This window comes from Saimiri boliviensis, chromosome 13 (genome assembly GCF_048565385.1).
Source record: "Saimiri boliviensis isolate mSaiBol1 chromosome 13, mSaiBol1.pri, whole genome shotgun sequence".
NCBI lineage: Eukaryota > Metazoa > Chordata > Mammalia > Primates > Cebidae > Saimiri > Saimiri boliviensis.
In genome coordinates, this window is record NC_133461.1 from 10,008,456 (window position 1) to 10,034,251 (window position 25,796).

Below are 25,796 nucleotides of genomic sequence, written 5' to 3' on the forward strand. Positions count from 1 at the left end.
CTTAGCTAGATATACTGCTAAAAATATTTATTTTTATGGTTTACTCATTACAAGAGAATATTAACAGAGTGTAATTTCTGTTCTAAATTTATTTTAATCCACATAAACCACTTTTTGAGCATATTGGTGCATGAGCCAATAAAAATGGTGAAATTATCAAGAGATTTTACTTAATATCAAGTTACTGATATTTAGAAACAATCTACATATAGAAATACTGATAGAAACAATCAGGAGGTCTGGGACAAAGCAGGAGAGGTCTGGCTGTCCAGGCAGCTCCCAGGGCCCCGCTTCTGCCGTGGGGTGTGCACTGTCTGGCTCAGATTACATCAGGTCTGCACTAGTGCTCCCAGCAAGGAGTATGTGAGTTAGGAAATCTCTGTTATATCCCAGCTGTTTAGTTTGTCATTCTCCAGAAAACTCTGCCTCCTAGACCCAGAAGCTGTAGGTCTGTCCACCATAGGTAATTCTAAACTAGACGCATCTTGCTAAGAGCAGTCTGTATATAGGGAGTGTCTTTCTAGCAAAGATCAGTAGTCTATTTACCAGGAGTTTACTCACCAGCACATTTACAAGGAGATGAAGCTGTATCACCTCCTGTCCCGCTGGAGGTCCCTTTAGTGGTACTCGAGACAGAAATGATCATAGATTAGGTGTGTACCTTCCTCCACCTTAGTAGGGTACATCCTCAGATCTATAATTTGTTTTCACCACTTTGCTGGGAGTACTGATGAAGTTAGAGCCAAAACTGGGAGCTTAATTCTTATGTGATTCAGTGGCATCATGTTTCATGGTGATATACCATAGCACCAAGGCAGAGCTTCCATCTTGGGAGTTTCACTGGTTCCACTTGAAAGGAGGAGGTGCAAAAAAGGTATGATATAGAAATCCAGCACCCTAGCTTTGGGTAGACAGATATCTGTCTAGCTTTGGGTAAGACAATTAAACAAATATAAGAGTGAGAAGGTACAGATGCAAGTTTTGTGAGGCTCAAAGCTTACACAATTTTAGAGGCCATTTTACTTTAAAGAATAGAAAAATAATTTACATGTACAAAATGACAAAATTACATGATCACATGTGGACAGGGTGCAAGGTCATCTTTAATAGAGGCGTCCTGAAGCCATAGCTCATTAGTGTCATACGTAAGTATGATATTTGTGTTAAGAGAGTTGCACTCAGCTGTAAATAAAAGATCTGGTATGCAGGAAGCTTACTTTATAACCCATGCTACCTCCCATGATCTTAGTTCTCCAATACTATTTTGGTATAGTGATAACAGAAATAAACATATCTGACTTTTTAGCTACCTGCATACTTCTAAATCTTTTCTTCCCTAATTCCGCAAAAATCTTCATGAATTTCAGGTCTCATTGAATAATTGTCACAAGTTCTACTTTTCATTGCTTTGTGCTTTCCTCACAACTAGATTAATCATGATTTTAAAGCAATAAAGAATGGCTTTCTCATTCAACTGGCTAGGGATAGACTGTGATCTCTGTGTCCTGAATATCTCTTAAATAAGAGGAACTCAGTGATCATTTGTGAGAGAGTAAATGAGACCCTTTAGATGATCTGGCATGGAAAAGATCTCTAAGTTCCTAAATTGTAATTGTAATTTCAAGGTGAATCTGTTATATTTTGAAAGTAATATTTTCAAGTATCTTTTCCACCTATGTAATCAAATCAGGAAAGATACAATTTTATATTTAGCACTTCATTTATTGGAGATTTTTGGAGAAGTGAGCTTCCATTTTTGTTGAGACAGAGTCTCACTCTGTTGCCCAGGCTTGAATGCAGTGGCATGATCTTGGCTCATTGCAACCTTTGCCTCCTGGGTTCAAGAGATTCTTCTGCCTCAGCTTCTCCAGTAGCTGGGACTACAAGTGCTTGCTCCCACTCCTGGCTAACTTACGTGTTTTTAGTAGAGATGGGGGGTTTCACCATGTTGGTGGGGCTGGTATCAAATTCCTGGTCTCAAGTGATCTGCCTGCCTCGGTCTCCCAAAGTGCTAAGATTATAGGCCTGAGCCACCTCGCCCAGCCCCAGTGTACAATTATAGAAAGATAATTGGCATGCTCAGAGAGTTTGGTGGATTGTATACATACAGAGCATTTATATGCTATCTGTCTAGCTGTTCTTTCACCTGAAAATTAGTATTTTCCTATTTTGAGTTGTAAATTGCACTTTTCAAAATAAACACAATAATGTCCACTGCCTCTTTAATAAAAGTGTTCCTTCACAGAATTTATTTTCTATATAAATGTAATTCAGAAAAGGCTCATTTTTTAATGCCAGCATAGAGAATAATTAATAATCAATTTATCTGTTTATTTTGAGTTTTTCAGGGTGACTATAAGGAAAAAGACAAGTATAAAATTAACAGAAAATGAGTATGAGCCTGCCATGAATGGTTTCACCTACAGAATTCACAAGGGATTAAAAGTCAGGAAAGTGTTTTTCTTGTGATATAAAATGGTATTCTGTATTTTCCTAATTGACTTATCGGCCTACAATGTAGGATAAAATTATTTGGCTTTTTAAAAAATGTATTAGGTAATTATATCATTGAAACACATCAAGCAATAGATGAGCAAATAAACATGTGATGCCCTGAGGAGTATTTGGACAAACAAATGTCAAAGGAAAATGGATTGTTCAGAATTTCAGGAGCAAACATATTTTCACATTAAAGACTAGAGTAGCACTATTTTTCAAACATACTAATTGTAATCTAAGTAGATGCTGATTTTTCAAAGAAATGATTTCGGGAATATACCAGCTAATTGGTTTTTAATCAACATGAAAAATAGTAAAAGTTCTACAAGTATCATAATTTTTAACAACTGTGAGAATTGCAGTGGCTTTTAATCACAGGTTTATTGAGGACAATTTTATTTGAGTATCTGTTACCTTGTTCGTCATTAAAAGATTCCAATATCACCGGGATTGTATTTCCAAAGGTAATGAATTCCATAGGTGCGCCTACTAATTATACTTGTAAGTGAAAATATTTACCTGGAAACAGGCTGGCAGAAAGCATGTCATGGACTCGCGGTCTCTGTGCATTTGTTTTCTTTCTACCTCTAATGATATTAATTGGATTTGTCTTATAAAGCCCCATGTTCTAGGTGTGCCATATATGGAAAATAAATTTGAAAGCTTTTTCTCACCTCTATTTGAAGAACTGATTAATTCTAGTATGTCTCTGGAACTGTAGACCTAGCCTGAAGAGTAACACCAGACAAACCAGAGTAGAAGGCAGATCTAAGATCAGCAGCAAACGCTGAGCCTTAGGCTCCCATAACCCCTAGTGTCTCTGTATCTTCTCTCAAGATACAGCCTTGCTTGGGTCAGGTGAGAGTAGAGCTAGTTTTGAATAAGCCAAGCTACCTGTTTCACTAAGTCAAGTCTTTATGGTAAAATAAAGGGAACAAAACATATTTTTTTAATATTAAAATACAAATTTCATTTGTAGTTTAATCGATTTTTGTTCTCATGGCAGAATATCCTATGATAGACTGCATTCTCTTTTAAGACAATTAGGAATCCATGATCTACTTAGAAATATTAATTTAAAAAAATCTAGCGTCTGGAAGTTCTACGTTTAACACTAATTTTGTTCTACATTACCACTAATTTTGTTTTTTTGTAATCTATTATCTCCTCGGGTCAAAAGAGAAAATGTTTTCTCATTATCTATTAGTAATTGCTGCTGGAACCTCCACCATGCAAATTAAGTTATTTGACCTCTAAACACAAAACCTGAGACGTATTAGCAAAGCTATACTGTGAGAAGATCATGTGCTTTTTCAGCTTTGTGAGTTTTTGACTGGTTTTACTACGTATGTGCAAATTGATTTTGATTCTTGAGTTGTATTCCCTTTTGTGATAATAAGCACCAGAATACCTACTTTGTAGGACTTTACTGCTATAAGGTATGTAAGAATTAGAAAAATGTTGGAATATATTCAATGTTGAAGAAATTAGTTTTTCCTCTTTAAAGATCTGTTAAAACTCTTCTGCTTCATTTACAGTAATAAACTTATTAAATATAGTAAGTATATATATGTTATTTTTTTCGGAGATAGGGTCTCACTCTGTTGCCTAGGCTAGAGTGCGGTGGCATGTACATGGCTCAACGCAGTTTCAAACTCCTGGGGTCAGGTGATTCTATCACTTCAGCCTCCCAAGTAGCTGGGACTGCAAGCACACAGCACCATGCCCAGTGAATTTTTTGTATTTTTAGTAGAGATGGGGTCTCACTATGTTGCAAAGGCTGGTCTTGAACTCCTGGAACTCAAGGGATCTGGCAGCTTCAGCCTCCCAAAGTGCTGGGAACATAGACTTGAGCAGCGGGGCCTAGCAAGTAAGTTCATAATTTTTTTTTTTTTTTTTTTTTGAGACGGAGTTTCACTCTTGTTACCCAGGCTGGAGTGCAATGGCCCGATCTCGGCTCACTGCAACCTCCACCTCCTGGGTTCAGGCAATTCTCCTGCCTTAGCCTCCTCAGTAGCTGGGATTACAGGCACGCACCACCATGCCCAGCTAATTTTTTGTATTTTTAGTAGAGACGGGGTTTCACCATGTTGACCAGGATGGTCTCAATCTCTTGACCTCATGATCCACCCACCTTGGCCTCCCAAAGTGCTGGGATTACAGGCGTGAGCCACCACGCCCGGCCTATAATTCTTTTTTTAAAAATAAAGTGGCCAGGAAGTGATAATAAGATGGTGAAAATCTAAGCAAGTAAAGATATTAGAAGAAAATATATGAGCAGAAAAATGGTTTTGAAAGAGCAGATTTTATCACAATTTGAATTTCCTTTACAACAAGGAAATTGTTTTTTATACTCTTGCTAATGCTAAATAACCCAGATAATTTTAAATTCTTTAGTTTTAGTAAATCATAAGATACTGTGAATTAATTACTACCATGACCAAGTGCATATAATATGATGGGCATCTGTAACAGATAAAGGTAATAATGAATTTATCATCTTTACTAGAATTTATTCAACACCAAGAAAAAATCTTATAAATACAAGAGCAACTATGATTTTGGCCCTCCTCCTGGACTTCTGTTGAAGTTTTAACATTTTCCAACAAAACTAGATGACTTGAATTCACATGTATCAATTTATTTTTAAAAAAATATTGCAATAAAGGGAAAAAATAACATTTGTGTCAAGGATAAGTTTATTAGACTAAGAATGAAAAATATTTTCATTTATAAGAAATTTTGACAAAATTTTGGCTACTCAATTTTAAAATAATTTCAGGACGCTATTCCTTAGTTCTCATTAGCAGATTTTGACCCTCACAAGTTATGAGGCTAATGAACGTGGTTATCACCACCATTAGAATAAGTGAAGCCAGAGTCATACGATGGATGTTCTTGAGGGGCACATTAACTTGCTGTGAAAGGTCCCCTTAAAGATTTCCTGAAATCTTCTAAACAAGGACAAAGCAGTGATATTGGCATGACCTCCACAGGTGACCGCTCCCACAGAGAGAGACCTGCCACGTGTTCATACTCAACTCATTGTTTGTAATCACTTTCCGGCAGCTCAAGCTACAAAAATCATGCTCTGGCATTTTAGCATTTTTCATGAAAGAATGTTGATTTCTTCAAAGGAAAGACTCTTTTTTGATTCCCTATATTACCCTGTCCAGTGCTGTGCATGTAAAAATAGGTGCTTGCCAAATTTAATAATCTCTTATACTGGTGTTAGATCTGATAGCTTTCAAAGCCCTTGTTTGAAAGCAATTTTTTTTGTTCTGAGACAGAGCCTTGCCCTGTCACTCAGGCTGAAGTGCAATGGCGCAATCTAGGCTCACTGCAACCTCTGCCTCTGTGGTTCAAACGATTCTCCTGCCTCAGCCTCTGGAGGAGCTGGGATTACAGGTGCCCACCACCATACCTGGCTATTTTTTTATTTTTTATTTTTTATTTTTAGCAGAGACAAGGAATTCACCATATTGGCCAAGCTGGTCTCAAACTCCTGACCTCGTGATCTGCCTGCCTTGGCCTCCCAAAGTGCTGGGATTACAGGCATGAGGCACTGCACCTGGCCTCAAAACACATTACTTTATTTGATCCTCATATCAGCACTGAAGGTGGACATAGCAAAGTATATTTTTATCAGGTTCTCACAGATGAGGAAACCAAGTCTCAGAAAGGTTAATAGAGTGTAACTGGGGGCAGAGGGAAAGTGCTGGCCCCTGCAGAAGAGGAGTCTGGTCTAATTCATTCTCCCATGTTATTTCAAACCGATTGCTCAGACAATATTGCCCTAGGTACATAAGTTATTAACCTACTTAAAAGATTCATTATTAAAATATCCTCCACAAAGTCACCAGATAGAGATATCTAAAATTTAAATCTATGTTTCCTTGCCTGCATTAAAAAACAACTCCTTGCTGCTTAAGATAAAGTCCAATTCATTTTTTGACGTGACAGAGAAAACACTCTTGGTTTTGAGCTTTCTTTATCTGACTTTCTAACAAACTCTCCACCTACTGTCTTCTTTAATCTCCAGCAGCTAAAATCTGCTAAGATCCACCATCCATGCTGTCTGTGCTGTGCATTGGTGGAGAATACCCTGACCTCTCTATCCTCATGCCAACCTCACACTTTACCTTGAAGAAGTCCAACTCATTTTTCATGATTTGCTGTGCAAATTGTCTTCTTCAGGAAGCCTTTCCCGATTCCCTAAAATTCAATTTGGTACCCGTTTGCCTAAACAGGACTGTTCTCCAAATGTTTCATGCTCCCCATCATTCCCTGCACCCAGCATACTCTGGAAACGTTATAACTAGCTCCCGACAAAGGGCTATGAACAGAAGGGCTGCCTGCTGAAGCCAAAGCATCTATTTTTTGATGTAAGTGTTGTCCTGATTGCCTAGGATAGTTGCCCAGAATCAGAGGGGACTAGCATGAGTGAGAAATCAGTTCCAGTTGCATAAGCCACTGAGACTGTTCTTGATCTTCATAGGGGTGCAGTGATAAATAAATAAATAGTCCTAAAATATGGGGCACTGAAATAGTAGCTGGGCCAGGGATAAAGCAAAGTGGTAAGGAAGCTGGAAAAATAACATTTAGCAGTGAGATATTCGGTAAAACTCTTGCCTCTTAGTAGAACTTGTGATAATTTGGTAGGCGGATTTCATGTCTTAAGAGTTTCTGGATTGTATGGACAAATGTGAAACTTAAAAATAAGAGGCTTTACTCTCCCTGTTGAAAATGGGCAATTATCCTTCCTGTTTCTTAGGGCATTTACCTTAGAAAACTTTTGGTTGCAAGTACTTTCTCTTCTCTTTGAAATGTAAATAATTCTTTTGAAAACCAGATAGGTCTTTTATCAGCTTTAAGACCCTAAAATGCCTTTCTTAAGGACTCTTGAACTGTGTCTTTGACTTGTAAACCTGAAGGGAGAAGCGCCCTCATCTCCTAGTTTATTTTATTTTACTGCATTTTAGGTTTTGGGGTACATGTGAAGAACATGCAAAATTGTTGTATAGGTACACACGTGGCAGTGTGATTTGCTGCCTTCCTCCGCATCACCTATATCTGGCATTTCTCCCCATGCTATCTCTCCCCAACTCCCCACGCCCCGCTGTCCCTCCTCTGTTTCCCCACAACAGACCCCAGTGTGTAGTGCTCCCCTCCCTGTGTCCATGTGTTCTCATTGTTCAACACCTGCCTATGAGTGAGAACATGTGGTGTTTGATTTTCTGCTCTTGTGTCAGTTTGCTGAGAATGATGGTTTCCAGGGTCATCCATGTCCCTACAAAGGACACGAACTCATTGTTTTTTACGGCTGCATAGTATTCCATGGTGTATATGTGCCACATTTTCCCTGTCCAGTCTATCATCGATGGGCATTTCGGTTGGTTCCAGGTCTTTGCTATTGTAAACAGTGCTGCAGTGAACATTCGTGTGCACGTGTCCTTATTGTAGGACGATTTATAATCCTTTGGATATATACCCAGTAATGGGATTGCTGGGTCAAATGGAATTTCTATTTCTAGGTCCTTGAGGAATCGCCACACTGTCTTCCACAATGGTTGGATTAATTTACACTCCCACCAACAGTGTAAGAGTGTTTCTATTTCTCCACGTCCTCTCCTAGTTCTGTGAGAGCAAGGGTACCTAACTTCAGGTGCTACCTCTCTCCAACTCACAAAATTGTCTCTTGTCATAAAGATATAAGAAATTTGTTTTTCTTCTACATAAAGTCAATTAGCTGACACCAGTGGTTACCCTAATTACAAGGGTAAGGCATGTATGACGAAGGGTGCTGTCAAGTGCTCTTGCTTGAAACCAGTAATTGTTTATCTTGGGAACCTGTATGTATTGAGTTGCACCTGCTGGGCTATATCAAAGGGTGTAGGATTCTCCTTCTGTCTGCAATTTCTTAGCAGAAATAATGTGTGTGTGTGTGTTTTAAAAAAAATCACCTTTATGGAGAAGATTTCTGCATTGGGAAAAGATTTTGTTTTTAATTTTATTCCTCCAACAACATCTAGGGGAAGCAAAATGTTAACAGTGTTTGTTGACTGATAAGGTACTAAAAAGAAAGAGGCTCTCTTAGAAAGAAATTGAGAATTTGCAAGCAAAAATGAAAGGCGTTTGAAAAATTCAAAACCTTGTAAAATTGGAAAAGATAACTCTGAGACACCAGAGAGGATGTCTTTAAGTGACAAAAGCAAGTTAAAGCAGCCTCAAGGAAAAGAAGAGATTAAGTGTAATCTCTACACCTATTGCTAAAACCCTCATTTAAGGTGTGTCAAGGTAAAAAGCAACTCAAGGGTAGGATGCCTATTATAATCTGTTAATTAGATAAAAATGACCCAAGGCAAAGAACTAAGTGAGTGCTGCTCCTATAAAAACCTGACAAAGTCAAGGCCCCTTATAAATCAAAAGACTGAGTTTTGGGAGAAGAAACAAAGCAAATTTGAGGAGCAGATTGGAGGCAAAAAACCACACAACCTCGAAAAAACACTTCCCCAAACAGTGAGTACTACCCTTGGAACATGTGATTAACTGGAACTAAATATACAAGAAATCCAGTGATATTTCGACGAAGTTTTACTGGGGGAGAAAAGGCCCTAAATAAAAAAAAAAAATTGTAACTTTTAAAGATTCAGCAGCTTTCAGATCTCTACTACTACTTCTCAGGGTAAAATGTGGGCTGAGAAACTTGCAACACTTGAGAGAACATTTTCCCAGTGTCCAATTCGAATACGGACAAGGGGGATAATGATAAAGGAAAATCCTCCTGGCAGGCAGAGGGCAGAGCCAAGTGGAAAAGAGCAGAATGAGGGCCCAGCTGCAAATCCTTGTTGACTGAACAAAGACCCTGAGGACATCTGGTCAGCAGCATTTCAGAATTACCAGGACCAATGGCTGTTGCCTGCTTGCTCCCAAACATTCCTTTGAATGGGAGCGTTTGCAGTCCTAGGCTTCCCACCCCTCTTAAACCACTGTTCCTTGGGCCAGGGTGGGTAGAGGAAAAAAACGATCTTTTTGGATCATTCTTTTGGAACTCTAAGAAGTCATATTTGGACCTCATGTGTACACTGCCACAAATTGCCTGCAGACACTGGACTTTGAGTTAAAATCAGTGGCTGGCTGGATTGCTTGCAAGGCGGCAGGTGGGAGGCCACATTCTGGATGGTGGGCTGTTAACAGAAATAACATGCATTGCCACTGTACTGAAGTGTCTAAATGTTTTGTATTAGTCAGCTTAGGCTGCCATAAGAAAAACATGGCACAGAATGGATGAATTAAAGGAAATTAATTTTCTCACTTTGGAAGCTGGAGTCTGAGATCAGGGTGCCAGCATGGTTGGGTTCTGGTGAGGGCTCTCTTCCTGGCTTGGAAATGGTCACCTTCTTGATATGTGCCCACATGGTCTTTCCTCTTCATGGCAGAAAAGAGGGGCTTAGAGTTTTCTTTCTCCTGCTTATAAAGCCACCAATCCTATCAGATTAGGACCCCAGCCTTATTACTTCATTTAACTTTAATTACACCTATGAAGGACCTATCATCTTTGCCTTTTGTCATAAAGATTTAAGTTTGGGGGTTAGGGCTTCAACATGTGAATTGTGGGGAGAAATAACTGAGTCCATAGCATGGTTGTTGGGGAATGTTGCCAGCTTCTTCCCCTGCCATGCTTGGCAATGAGGTGTGTTAGCATGAAGATGTCTGAATCACAAGATTGCAGCAGCCTAGGTTTCTAAATCCAGGTGCCCTGGTGATCTGTCTAAGCCTGCATCAGACATAACTTGAGTGAGAAATAAACCTTAGTTATACTGAGCTATTGAGATTTGGGGTTGACATTATTAGTGTCAACTTAACAACTTAACCTGTGTTCCTAATACATAACCCTCCTGGGATATATTTTATTGCAATTCTTATATTGAAATCATTAGTTGATCTATCTCAGCAAGTACCCTATGTGCTCATTAAGGACAGGGACTATGTGTTACTCATCTTTATTTCTCTACTTCTTTCCATGGTGTTCAGTAAATGAAATATAGTAGCCCAGAGAATAAATGGGTTTCTGGTGCCACAGAAAGATTTAAATCATATCTAATTGAGTTTTAGTTACAAGGTATAGAGTAGCAAAGGCCTCCATGAAAAAAAAATTTTATCAGGGATGTATTCAATGTTTAAAAAAAATCACAGGTCTATATAAACCCTTACTTTAATCCCAAAGAAGTAAGGCTAAAACAAAGCGTTTTAGGAATGTAATGCCTTTTCTTTCCATGTGTCTAATTTGGTAAATCTCTTGCTACAATAATACCAGTTCTGAATTTTTTTCCCCTAGGAGAGAGCATTAATTAAATGATTTAGGAAACTGTTTTTATTGAGAAATGAAGACTCTGATCTTAGTTTTTGCTCAATTTAAAGTTCAATACATTTTTATTGAGCCCACACATATTCTAATGTGGATTGTTTTTTACTAATTGGTCTGCAGGAATCACAATGAGAGTTTTGGTCACCTTTTAGGCTTCTTTTATTCTCATTCGGAAAGTTCCTAAACTCCATGTCATCAAATAAAGAATGATTTCTGGAATCAAGAATATAAAGTCAAGAGAAATGTAAAGTTCTGGTTTGATCTCCTCCTGTGACTTGTGAAGGGTTGCCACGTTCATTCCTAGGTTTCTGTATCCCAGGACACCACCCCCAGCTGGCTTTATTTGAACAATGGAGCCATCCCCTTGGTTAATTCATTCATTCAAGAAAAGCATATGTCTTCACATTTCAGTATTTCTGAAACTGGGGAATATTTTGTTACGACATCATCTATGGAATAGCAGCCTCCAAATATGGCTGCCAGGTGGAGGCAGTGATATGGCTGCTGCTGTCTGTGTGCACAGGCTCAGGATTTCCTCACTTCACTTGAAGCTCTGTGCAATGTTAGTACTTCACGTCTCATGTTTGACTATATTTTAGTTAACTGCAATTCTTCAATGTTTCAGTCAAGAAATATTTCAGGACCGTTTGAAAGAGAAACACGAGTTCTTGTCTAAAAACCTACTGTGTTTAACTTTTGGTAGATTGCACCAACAAGCATAAAAAACTTTGAGGACAGGTATCAGTGGTTCAGAAGAAAATCTTAGCATCACAGCAGTACACTTTTTTTTAATGTAGAAATGTGTACCACTAACACTCTTGATGGCAAATCAAATGATATATATATTTAAAAAAAAAAAAGAAATCCCCAAGGGCATTGAAAACTCTGGGTTGATACAGAAAAGTTGGAGTCCATATGTGAGAATGTTTTAGAAATTCCTTTACTAGTTTAGACCTTATACCTTATATGACATATTTATTATGTAATTATTTATATTTTTATGCTTTCGTATCATATTTAAGAACTCTCTGCTTTATCTTTCTTGTTAATCACTTGGTTATGCATTAGAGAAAAGATTATTTCTCTTTGTATCTCTGACCAACACAGGTTTAGGAATAAATTAAGCCTACCTCTGACATCACAGAATTCTTAATTGTATGACATATAACATTTGCGTCTATTAACAATATTTTTATAATAACTATATTGCAATATTTAAGTATTTTAAATTTCTAATCATTAAAAATTGGTAACCAGATTTTTCCTAGGTTTCCAAATGGAAGCAATATTATCGAAGTTAGTGAGACACATATTTTCAGCACCAATTTTGTACTAGTAAGCATCGTGCTGAATATGAGTGCTTACGTTTTGAACAATATTTCATACCAAGGATCAGGGGCTCACTTGAATTTTGGTCATGCAGGCAGTTGAACTCATCTTGGTTTTTGCTTACAATATTTATGAGGTAATATGAAATGAAAATGTCAAGTCGGCAGTTAAATAAAGGAGTTTTGTCTTTCACCAGATAAAGTTTTCCATAATCATGAATCTTACCACTTCCTCTGAAGGTCTGATATTTTCTGTGATTTTTCTTGAAAATCTGCTTGCACAGCAAATTGGTTGTTTTTTTTTTTAATTTTAAAATGCAAAGTTATGATCCTTATGGTAAAAGAGCAATTGCTTCGAGCTGATTTGAGACTGTGAATACATCTCCCAGGCACCATGCTGTGCTGAGGACGGTAACCACAGAGAGTTTCCCGGTCCTTGCTTTTCTTCTACTCTACACTGGGTGAGTGCTCCTTAAGACTTAGGCATGCCGGGCGCGGTGGCTCAAGCCTGTAATCCCAGCGCTTTGGGAGGCCGAGGCGGGTGGATCACGAGGTCAAGAGATCGAGACCATCCTGGTCAACATGGTGAAACCCTGTCTCTACTAAAAATACAAAAAATTAGCTGGGCATGGCAGCGCGTGCCTGTAATCCCAGCTACTCAGGAGGCTGAGGCAGGAGAATTGCCTGAACCCAGGAGGCGGAGGTTGCGGTGAGCCGAGATCGAGCCATTGCACTCCAGCCTGGGTAACAAGAGTGAAACTCCGTCTCAAAAAAAAAAAAAAAAAAAAAAAAAAAAAGACTTAGATATATTATAATTACGAGGGTGACTTAAGGATACTCCTCCAGAATAAATGATGTAGATCCATTCCTACTGTTCACGTCTACATTTTAGGGTTACAGTAGACTTTAACAATGCATTTGAAAACGTCTGCCAGTGAAAAAAGTATTCTGACATATGCAATTGTATTTTCTAGTACATATAGTGGTATAAATAAATGGCTAAAATTTATATCAAATGATATGCTTTGGGCAATGAGCTAATGAAATAAAACCTAGAAAGTGTTGGCCTTGGCTGGGCATGGTGGCTCACGCCTGTAATCCCAGCACTCCGGGAGGCCAAGGCGGGTGGATCACGAGGACAGGAGATAGAGATCATCAGATCATCCTGGCCAACACGGTAAAACCCTGTCTCAAAAAAAGAAAAAAAAAGTGTTGGCCTTTGGCTTAGGTTTGCTAGGATGACTGGCCATGCCTCACCTGCCAATCTGCCCTCTAAATTGTCACCAGTCTCATCACCAGTACCCCCATCAATCCAGACCCAGGGAATGCAATGTTCTACTTTTATTTCTCTAGATCAAGTATGGACAAGACCTCCCACCATTGGCTCTTTTTAATAAGTGTGAGATTATCTGGAATTTACAAAGTAGATGCATAAAATTATGGACAATTTCTCAGTCACCTATGAGCAAACAATACCCAAAATTCAGAGAAGGAAAAAGACACAAATGAACTGTGTCCCAAGGACAAATCTTTAAACTTGGAGACAAACAACAAGAGGGAAAAACATAGATACCAAATTCCTCTATCAAGCAGAAAGATCTTAAAAAACCTATTGTGGGCAAGTATAAATGGAGTGAAAATTCTGAATAATTGTTCTTTATGAAAGAAAATAACTTGTTCTTTAAAATTTTGAGTGGAAGTCTACTGAAATGATGGAACAGACAAAATAGTTAAATTGTTTTCCATAGAAAGAGGAAGAAAGGCATATCCAGAAAGATCCAGGGGAGGGGATCCTGGAGGTAGTGCTGGTAAGTGATGCAAAAACAAAAACAAAAACAAAACATCAGCAAAACCCCAACAACAACATCCAATTCATTTTTATATATAAAATGGATATAGTTTGGCTGTGTCCCCACCCAAATCTCATTTCCCTTGTGTTGCAGGAGTGACCCAGTGGGAGATAATTGAATCACAGGGGCAGTTTCCCCCATACTCTTCTGATGGTAGTTAATACGGTTCACAGGATCTGATGGTTTGGCTTTCTCGTGGCTCTCATTCTCTTCCCTTGTCTGCCGCCATATGAGACGTGCCTTTCCCCTTCCCCCATGATTGAGACGCTTCCTAAGCCACATGGCACTGTAAATCCATTAAACTTCTTTCTTTTGTAAATTGCCCAGTCTTGGGTATGTCTGTATCAGCAGTGTGAAAATGGATGAATATATAACATTTAAAGCCAGTTTTAAAAAAATGCATCATAGATTTTAGGTCAGTGAATCTCTAAAAAATGTCAACTCCTTTTCATAGCCAAGATTTTAAAAATAGTCGTATCTTAAAAATATTCATTTTCTTATAAGAATTTGTATTTCCCAATGGCTATCAGAATGTGATTACATTATTACACTCTTGATACATCTAGGTAGGCAGAAATGGCTGAACAAGCTCATGACTACTAAGCAAACACAGAACCTAACACTTTTTAGAGAAATTAGTGTAGTAGAGACTTTGCTATTACCTTAGTGCAAAGGGCTCCAGACTGGTAAAATAATTCCAGCTCAGGTTTTTTTTTTTCTCCTTAAAATTTTAAGAGACATACGACCTACCCTATATTGATGTTATTAGAATCTGACCTTGAGTAAATATTTAGTGATTTTATAAGAAGTTATAAACTTAAAAATATATCAAATGTAGTGAAACCTCACTATTACCTTTATAAGACCATGAATACATTTTAAGAATGTGATAAATCATGTCCCCTGGGTGAAGACGGAAGCATTAAACATCTCCTTATATAGAATCTCAAAACCTAAGTCTTATCTTGGATGTGTGACAATATCACAAAGGGGTCATTGCATAAAGACATGATTTGGTTGGTTGTAGTTTATGTCTAAATCCGTGTCTGTGAATGATTGTGAAGCAAGGGTTCATTTGAGATACTTATGGATTCCAAATATGTGCTGTATCCAAGAAAGCAGCATATTTGTCTACAAGCAATATTTAAATAGTTTTATTTAAAACTAAGAAATATTGTTTGCTTATTTAAACAACTCACAAAAACAAGGCAGGTTTGAGGACATGCTGCATTTAATTTTATGGAGATCCTACTCCACACAAGCACACCAAAAATATAGTACTGTAATAATCTTACAAAAGATACTACATTATTAAAATAGTTGCAAAACCAGTTTGAGTTTGATGCTAGTGTAAGAGACCGAGATTATTTTGAATGGGGTAATTAACCTGCCAAAAAATTAACAGAACTGCATTAGAGGGTCTGAAGAAATTATGTATTTGGTAAGTTTTACCCTGAATAAAAATAGTCCTCATGGAGGGCAATGATGGATAGAGCTTTCTTTTAGGATTCTGTTACACACTTCCCGCACTTGGTTGCTGCATTAAATCTTACCTTCCTGACTCAAACGTGAACCACGTTGAGTCCCGACCATATCTCCTCAGTGAGCTGAGAGGCCACATCACCAGTTTGACCTTGGCATTGTGGATATCCCAGAGATAGATATTTTCGTGAGTGATCTGCATTGTGCATTCACCATAAATATCCAGATTTGGCGTAGGCATAAGATACACATTGAATCGCTCTGTGAAGAAATGAAAAATGGAGAAAATTAAGTAAAAAGAGGTGCGACTGTCATGGCCATACTATATTACTTTGTATATTTACAGACTGCAGGAAACATTACCACGTCCCTTGGTGATATGGATAAACATTGCAGAACACTGCATCTTTCCATATTTGTATGAGAAATTGAATTCACTAATGTGTTCTGAATCATTAATTCATTCACTCACTCACCTAACAACTTTTCATTGCATGTACCGTCTATCATGAGGATTAAGTAGTTAGATTGTACAATGGAAAAATAAGGGCAAAGGTTAAGTGGGGTCTCTTCCCCGATTACGCTTACGGTCTGCTCCTTCACACTATCTAAGTGGATATCACAGATACAATTCCAGCGAGGAATATCTTATTTATTCTACGTAGACAAGATCTTACTTGATTTTACCTTTGTTGGCGTGAAGTATTTAATGCACACTCTGACTCACTAAGCACCGCAAAAAATAATTTAGTTTGTATCTCAAAACAAATTGTAGTCATGGTCAAATTTGGCATCTGATAATTGCAGATATTCATTACAGTCTTCTGCAGGACTCCAAGCATTGCTTTGATAAGCAAAGTAAAAATACTTTACTTTCTTAATTTCTGGGTATCCTATGGTTGAAAATATGACTGTCAGACAATCATTCCAAGCCTTACTTTGTAACTTTCTGTGTATCTTAAAGGCTATTGCAAAGTTATGCTGCCTTTGATTCCCACTTAAATGCATTAAACAGATTTTATTTTGAAAAATAAGATTAGTTTGTAAGTTCCAGGAAGTAAAAAAAAAAACTTGGTATGCCTTACAACATATGCTATAAAGTATCCCTAGTTCCTGTAATCATATCCTTACATTAAATATCCAGTAAATATTTGTTAACTGTATGACTGAAGTACATCTATGCCATGACGAATTACAAGATGCATGAATTGAAAAATTACAAAAAAGTCCTGATAACAAAAAGTTTAAGAATTACTGGCAGATATACCTCTGTGGGTTAGAATTTAATCGTGAATAGTGCTTTAAAGTCAGTGCTGTTGAATTAATTATTTTGAGAGATGAAATAGTGCAGCTGCAGATGGAAAATGATTGATATGTTTAGAAATGTACTATTATACATCATAATGCCATCATCTTAAATGCTACATGTTTGCTGGCACTGAGCTGAAACTGTATAATAGAAAAATTCTTTTCTCTGGCAGATATTTTACTTAGTAAGGATTCTCTAATGCCAAAAATCCAATATTCAGATCCCAAATTAACATAAACATGATAGTTTAACGTTTACTAGTCATAAAGGCAAAATTTATACTCATGTGTCTTGATATTTTGGACAAATCTTACAAATGATTCAATTTTTAAGATTATTGACCCATGAAACTAATATGTATATGGATTTCACATTCATTTCCTAAGAAATGACAAATTGCAATCAATTCTATGGCTGAAAACTGAAGAAAGAACATTGCCTCATTAATTATCTGCAATGAAAAGCCCAATTATATACATAGTCCCAATAGCTTAAAATTCTTATGTGCAACCAACTAAAGTATTAACATTTAGCATAAACACATCACTCACATTCCCACCATAATTCCCGCTCCAATGGGATTAGTAGTAAATCAAAGGGGTGTGATCTAATGTAAAACTATAAATGAAACTTGGACCCAAAGACTTTACACAGGAACATAGACAAGGCTGAAAATCAATCTTCTTTTCTTTGGTCCAGAACCTTTTGATAAAGTTCAGCTCTTACATTTGGAATTAATTGTATGTCAGTGGCACCTGCTGTGCATAGAGAAAATATTTTGTTATAAAAATGAAAAGTAAAACTTCTTTACATTCTTTCCTTGCCATCGATTCCAGAGTCTGAATTAGCAACCAAAAACATCATTGCCAAAATGCCAATAAATAATACTTATTCCAAAATATTGAAGTAAACATAATTAACCAGTATTATTGCTTATGGCTGTATTGACCCTTGATATTCATGCCCACAGTTTGATAGCTAAAAACATAAGATGTTAAAAAAGGATCTTGACATTGAGTGTCCTTCAAATGGATAGTACATGGAACATTAGCTATTATAGTGGACCCAGAAGGACCATTACATTTTCATTGAAATGTTTGTGTGCTCAAATGTTAGCAGATAAAGCCTAGGAAAAATAACAGGGAGAGAGTACAAGCATTACACTGGACATTGGAGAAAACAGAAAACAATCAGGTGAATTTAATAAGATTCACATGATACAGGTCTCTGTCTCTATCTTGGTCTCTGTCTCTGTTTATCATCAAGGCCCATTAAAAAAAAAAAAAAGTAATGGGATAACTTGCCCTAAAGGAATTTTTCCAGGGCCATCTCTAGTCAGTACAAGCAGGAAAAATTGACCGGTGGTGCCCCAACCCTCTGGTCTGCCTTCTGCTTTCCCTGTCCTCATATACTTTTTAACCCAGCAACTCAAGTCAACCCTTTTTGTTACGGAATAGAACTCTCTGATCTTCCTTTGGATGCTATGTCTTGCAACTTTCGAAAGAAATTTTACTGAGGTATATAATTTTTAATTTTCAAATATTCATAATCTATTCTCTCCTAATGGCTAATTTCTAAGAATTTCGGATTCAATGAAAAAGTGAATGAATTTAATCCAGCAGAAGACTAGGCACATAAAGATGAAGGCTGCACATCATGTTACCTAACCATATTTAACTGAATTCCACTATAATGAGGAAGAAAGCTTTCTGCCTTGACAATGAATATATCACTGTATTCTCTTAATAGCATAGAACACTTTGTTTTACTGAAAAATGTGTTAAGGTTTTTGCTAGAAAGACCATTTCAAAAGGGAGTGGTTAAAATTGGCTCCATTAAAATGATTTTAAAAAAATGTTTATCTTTGTGAAACAATTCTATCAAGCAGGCATTTTAAATCACTAATTATGCTGCTTTTTAACTAAGAACCCATATTTGGTTTTTATTTCCTATAGCAATGGTTTTCAGACTTCAGTGTGCATCAAAATCACCTGGAAGCCTTGTTTAAACACAGAATGCTGTGGCCCCTCCAACCTTATCATTTCTGGTATAGTAGGGCTGGGTTGGAGCCAGATAATTTACATTTTCTGTTTATTCCCAAGAGATGTTGATGCTGCTGCTCTGGGACCACACTTTGAGAACTGTTGATTTGTGAAACTCACTTTAAAAATATTGGCAGGGAAGTAGCAGTATCAGAGAAACCATGAGGAATGACTTTGGCAAATGATGCCATGTACCAGCAGAACAAACCAGCACATTTTTTTTTTCAGAAGTGTTATCTAATATCTGCCTAAATAACTTAATCCCATCTCAACTGATTCATGTCTGATTTGGTAAGAAAGAGTTCTTATATGAATTGAAATGAAGGAAGAGATGGGAGCATAGAAAGAAAGCAGACATATGAAAGATGGTTTACAATTTATCAAGATATGTGTATTCCAGCTATTTTTCTTATAAGATGATTGACAACAACAAAACATTAAAGAAAACTGAACAACTTATCCCCAAATACCCAACAGTACTGAAAAGGAAATTAATTGTTTAAATAATCATAATATCCTAAAACATAAATACTCTACTAATCTAGTTAGTAATTCTAATAACAACCCAAAATTTGTTCATTCACAGAAGATTTAAAACTACAGAGTTAAAAACACACTGCCCATGAATTTGCATGTTGGTAAAATTTAGAGTCCCGTATTAGCTAATATGTAAGAAAGTATAATTTAATTTTAAATGGTTAAAACAAAAAAGGTGAAATATTAAATACTGAATACTGTAAAGATTACATAATTATACTATAACAAAATATATAGATTTATTGTAATATAAATATCGCATCCAACAAAGATACTAGTCCTGAATCTGCAATTATGTTTACAAGGGCATTTTAAAAATTGGGGCTGAAATGATGAGGTCCAAAGGAATAGACCATGCCCAAAGAAGGCCTGAGATACAGGAGTAAGGTTACAACTACAACAAGAGTCTAGATGGGACTGCAAAACCAGGCTTAGATGAACTGAATAGATCCCAGGCTGGCAAGACAGGATGGCTGCACTCGGGGGAAAAGGAGCAGGGAGGCTCCAGGTGGAGCGTGAGGGGACTGAATGGGTCGTCAGTGCCAGGAAGAACTGAAATCTTCCCTGTCAGCCAGTGAGTTTTTAAATAGGTCTGTTTTATGCAGGAACAAATCCAAGTATAGCTGTGAGTCTGAGACTGGCAGGGGGAGATAAGTGGAGCTTGCAGTTGCCTTGAGAAGCAAAGGATCAGAGACGAGGGTTTCTGACAGGAAGTAACATACCATCTAGTGAGTAGAAATGAGGGCAGAGAAAACAAACAGGTGACAAGTCCTTCAACCCCTTGGTAATTTCTCTTTTCTAAGAATACAGATGAAAAACTATGTTTAATGGAGAACCGTACGGGAAAACAGACATATCTGTTCAGCTAAATTTCCCTTATACTAAATAAGACTCTATCGAGAAAGGCTTTTGGAATGTATGTATTAAATAACTGTGCATCTAACACATGGTGAACATTCAGTGGATTGTGACTGCATAGACATAAAATGCACTTCTGTATGTTACTTCATTAGAATAAATTTGAAAAATGTCCACTGGAGGCCAATACATTGTTTATTTTCAAAGAAGTTTCAGTTGTTAGCTTGTTACTGAACACTTTTATCCACTGCATTCCATTTCTTCTATTTCAGAAGTCATAGGTCAAAAGAAAACAATGGAATATGGAATGAAGTATTAGATGTAAATATTTCAGAAATCAAGAGATTCATAAATACTACCTCATTAGGTTTTCCGCAGAGAGGAGTTAAATCTAACAGTATATTAAGCTAAGTGAGTGTGAACTTCTTATATTATACTTTCACCTTCTCTTCCTCTTAAAAGCCAAAAATGGCTCGAGAGAAGAAATTGTACAAAAGGAAAGGCATTCTTTATTTAGGTCGTTGGTGACATAATGATTTAGGCTGTAAACAATTCCTTGTGCAAAATTGAACCTGTATCTCATAGGCTTAAATATTTGTTAAAATTCATTAATTAAAATATCTGGGCATTATTAAGTAATTTAAATAAAATTAATATTTACATAAATATATACAGTAGATGTAAACAGTTATATAATGATTCAAAGTAGCTGTAAGTATTGGATAATTACTTATTTTTTTCCATTCTGCTGTATTTTATACCCATCTATTGTTTTTCCTGTAAGTATATATAATTAGACACAGCCAAAACTTGGATGGCCTGGGCCTATCTGAGCATAAACAGCAGATGTTAACCCTACATAGGAGAATTTCACTTCATTGTTTCTAGTAATGAGTGATTCCATAAAGTTAAGAATCACTTCTGTATACAACTAATGGGCCAAAATAACTTTAAAGATTTAACTGAAATTCTCTGATGGCAAGAGTCTTCAAATTTGTTTCAAAATATCACGTGATAAAAACCCCGATATTTATGGAAGACATTAAGTTAAATCTGTTACTGTAGCTAATTCATTAAAATACCCAACTTTAGTAGGGAGCAATCTAGCAAACTGGTTTTTCTTCCACCCCTGCTCTCACACAACTGTGAATTTTCCCCTTCTTGCCCCGGCGCTATCTCAGGCAGAGATTAGTGCTTAATTCACTATCACCCATAAGGATATTGTCATCTTCACGTGTCGGATGAGTTGACTGGTGTAACTGAGAAATTTTAAAGTCTCAAATAGGTGGCATTTTCTCCTCTTCTTTCAGATCAAGTCCATTAACTGAGAATCCAGCAATGCGAATGAGAAAGATAGAATATGCTCTTTCCTGCTTGTTCCGTTACCTTCTTTCCCCAGCGACTCTACCCGCTCCCCTTTCTTTTGCTTTTGACTTCTCCAGGGTAAGAAGGATGAAAAGAAAAGGGGGTAAATCCCTTAATAGTTGTACTCTTGAAAGTTCTTCTTTATTTTTGAATTCTTAATAACAAGATGTATTCCAATGCTACCTCTCTCTCTGGGGTGTAGGATATGTTCCTAAGATCCATCCCAACACCTGAGATGTCTCCCTTGCTCCCTGAAGGGGAGGTGCCTTGGTTAGACATGGAGCCTACTAGCCTTCGCTCCTATTTTCTGCATTCTACCTTTATCTTCTTTCTGCTGGAGCTCCTTCTCACAGACAAGAGTTTTCCTGGTGTGAGTCTTTTCTAGATGACTCAAGATGTGCAGTTGTCCCACCAAATGCGGCAGTGTATCTCGTCCAGTTGCTGACCCATTCTCCTTGTTTGGACATCACAAACAGCCTCAGATCCGTCCTGCATCCTGACCTCAGGTTCACCATGGTGAAAACTGAAACCACTACTTCCCCGAACTCAGGTTCCTCCCCAAGCTCTCTTGCACACTGCTCGGGTACCAGCTGGGGCAGCACTACCTGATTCTACAGTTCTACCAGCATGGCTGAGGGGAGAAGCCAGTCTCCCCTCCTGACAAACAACCAAAATTCTACGAGTAGTTGTCTTAGCCTTCCTCTTTCATGGGGCTTGAGAGAGGTAAATGCCCCTCCCTTCTGCTCTTCTCCTATAAAACACTTTCAAAGAATTCCCTTCACATCTCTCTTAACATTTCCTAGTTGTTTCCACCCACTATCCATAGTTCTTGTGGCCACAGCACAGAGACAATAAGAAAGTTCAATTCTGTATTTTCTTATTTGTTTTTGTTTTCCTTTTTATTTATTTATTTTTTTTTGAGATGGAGTTTTGCTCTTCTTGCCCAGACTGGAGTACAATGGCAAGATATTGGCTCATTGCAACCTCTGCCTCCTGGGTTCGAGTAAATCTCCTGCCTCAGCCTCCTGAGTAGCTGGAATTACAGGTGCCTGCCATCATGCCCAGCTAATTTTTGAAGTTTTAGTAGAGACGGGGTTTCACCATGTTGGCCAGGCTGGCCTTGAACTCCTGGCCTTAGGTGATCCCCCTGCCTTGGCCTCCCAAAGTGCTGGGATTATAGATGTGAGCCACTGTGCCTGGCCCAATTCTATCTTCTTTAACACTTCTTTCATACCAATGAAAACATGAAATTTTCATAAGAATATAAAACTACTAAATGTTATTTAGGCAAAAGACCAGAGACACTGGTCTAATATTAAGTGTTAATCTTGAGTCCTCAAGAATCTGGTATTAGAAAAGCTGACCTAATGCTTGGAATTTATTATTGACTATTCATGTCAATTTGGAATCTAGGTTCATTCCACTGTTTAAACAATCTGCTTTGTTCTTTTTCTTAATAGTTGCATGAAATGCTAAAGAAACTAAATAGAGCCAGATATTATACAGAGGATGAGAACTTTCAAGATCATTCTGTTCTTTATATTCTTATCTACAAAATTTCTATAATAGATGATTATTGCAGTGGTCACTCTTCAATTTTAGCAGCTTTAGAAGCTGAGCCACACTGAGAAAGCAGATGTTTGCCCATCTAGACCCACCCTGAGATCTGTATAATGCAATGAAACCATCAATAAACAAAGCATGATTTATGCTGGTCAAAATTTGTAGAACTCTTCAGAAATTGTGACCCCCATCTCCACTACAGAACTAAAATTCGTCAACATTTATTTTATTATAATGTGGAAATAGCAACAGATTTAGTTGCCAGGTGTCATCTGCTTAATGCCCAAGACCACTGTGAATTGAAATACTTGCATTTTTTGAACAATCATCAGTCCTTGAAAAAAAAAATCCAGTGTCTTTTTAAAATTCCCCAGAAATTTCTTTTTTTGCTTTATAAGAATTGACTATTGCATGGATTTTATCTGCATTTCCAAGTAAACTATGTCATTGCAGCAAATACATAAAGTTATTTTTAAAAATTAAAAAATTAACTGTTGTACCTTACCAACATTTCTGTTATACTGTACCGTAATATACAAACATATTCACACACAATTATTACATTGAAAGTATTTAACCTTGTATATTGCACTTATAAGGATTTTCAGAAACTATTAAATATTTTAAGGGTCTGAAATTTTTAAGGAATGCATAATATTAATTTTATGCTATAATTTATTTAAATTGTTTAATGAGTATTAAAAGCCAATTTTCATCTAATATAAATTAAGCTGCAATAAAATAACCAATTTTTAGCTCAATTTGCTGAATAATTCAGTCCTTTTATATTGGTTCATAGAGTTTACTGTACTATATTCTTTTATATAAATTTTAGATAATTTTAAATATCTCTGATTATTAACTTACATTGAGTAATAAAATCTCAATCATTGGAGCAAATACTATAAAATCCTGTAAGTATCACACACAGCCAAATTACTTTACAGAAATTCCTTACCAATAAATATTAAAAATACATATAGAGTGAGTCACTGTGTCTATTGCCAGATTTATCAAAAATTACATCTATGGTTTATTTTCCTGACTGAGAATTCTGTGTTTTGGAAACTTTTCTAAGAACTTCTGAAGATGTGAATGTCTTAATCTGTGCTCAAAGAAAAATGTAGAACTTTATAAAATACGTTAAAGCGAAAGGCTACAAATCAGTTATTGAAATATCTATCTTAAGAAATTTGAAAAATAACCAGCAATTAAGCCCAAAACTATAGAGCAGCTGAATGATTAGTAATAGGAATGAGAGCAAAAATCAATAAAACAAAAAAACATGCAAAATTTGCAAGAGCTGTTATAACAAAGTATCACTGACTGGGTAGCTTAAAGAACAGATGATTTTCTCACCATTCTGGAGGCTGGAAGTCCAAGATCAAGGTGCCAGCAGAGTTGATTTTTTTTCTGAGGCCTCTCTCTTCAGCTTGTACTTGGTCATTTTCTCCCTATATCTTTATATGGTTTTCCCTCTGTGTCTGTGTTCAAATTTCCTCCTCTTATAAAGACACTAGTCATATTGGATTAGGGCTCACCTATATGCTCTCCTTATGCCTTAATTACCTCTTTAAAGATACTATCTACAAGTACTGTCACATTCTGAGGTACCAGCGGTTAGGACTTCAAAACGTACGTTTTAAGTGAAACAAAATTCAGCCCACAAAATACAGAAAAGAGGTTTAACACATAGACAAGTATAGGGAGGCCAACTAAGAAAAGAACCCACACACGGCCAAAAGGAAGGAATGCAAAGGATGCCACCATACTATAAAGAGGTATCAAAATGATAATGCAAAGATACTATGATGAAATTTTTGCCAGTACTTTTAAAACTTTTCAAGCAATAGGCAAATTCCTAAAACCAATGGTAGATTTTTTTTTAAAGCTAATTATAATTGACAGTGCATTACCCTTATTTACAAGCTTCAGTGTATATATGAGCATCACTGGAATTGCTAAAATAGAGATGTCTGGCCTCCGCCTCCAGATATTCACTTTGTAGGTGTCGGTGAGCCCAGAATTCCCTTGTTTAACACGCACCCGGTGTGAATGTGACGGAGATGTTCACATACATCCAGAGAAAACTGACTTTCCTGCCAGGCATTGTGCTGCCTGCTTTCCAAGTCATATCTTACTTAGTCCTCAAAACAGTTCTCTGAGAGAAGGACCATCATTATCCTCAATGCAAAGTAGGAAGCAGAGATTAAGAGAATTTCACTAATCAGACCACGGCCTCATAGCATGTAAAAAGTAGAATAGAACTTGAGGCTAGAGTAACTTTGTCAACTTTTTTTTTTTTTTTTTGACAGGTTATGTATTTGACTTTCCAGCTTCATACAATATTTTGTTTTAGTACTGCAGAAAAAAAATGGATCATGAAAACTTATGCATACCAAAAAATGAAATCCCAATATATTGACTTTATAATGAGTACATTTTGTTTTTGTGTTAAATTGTATTCATTTTCTGTCAAATGAGGACTGATTTAACCCACTTTTGTTGTTGTTCAGAGTTCAATTCCTGAGCACCCTTGCCTTTTCCTGTAGGCTGAATTGAAAGCTGGTAGAACTGATGTAGTCATAGGAGTTG

At 36.9% G+C, this 25,796-nt stretch overlaps 1 protein-coding gene across 1 annotated transcript in view; it reads right to left on the bottom strand.

The window, feature by feature from the left end:
• Positions 1–25,796, bottom strand: part of DOK6 (docking protein 6) — a 456,281-nt gene that overhangs the window by 127,785 nt on the left and 302,700 nt on the right. Inside the window, exon 5 of the mRNA XM_003926000.4 lies at positions 15,599–15,788. Coding sequence (XP_003926049.1) covers positions 15,599–15,788 — 190 coding nt within the window. The remainder of the gene's footprint in view (positions 1–15,598; positions 15,789–25,796) is intronic.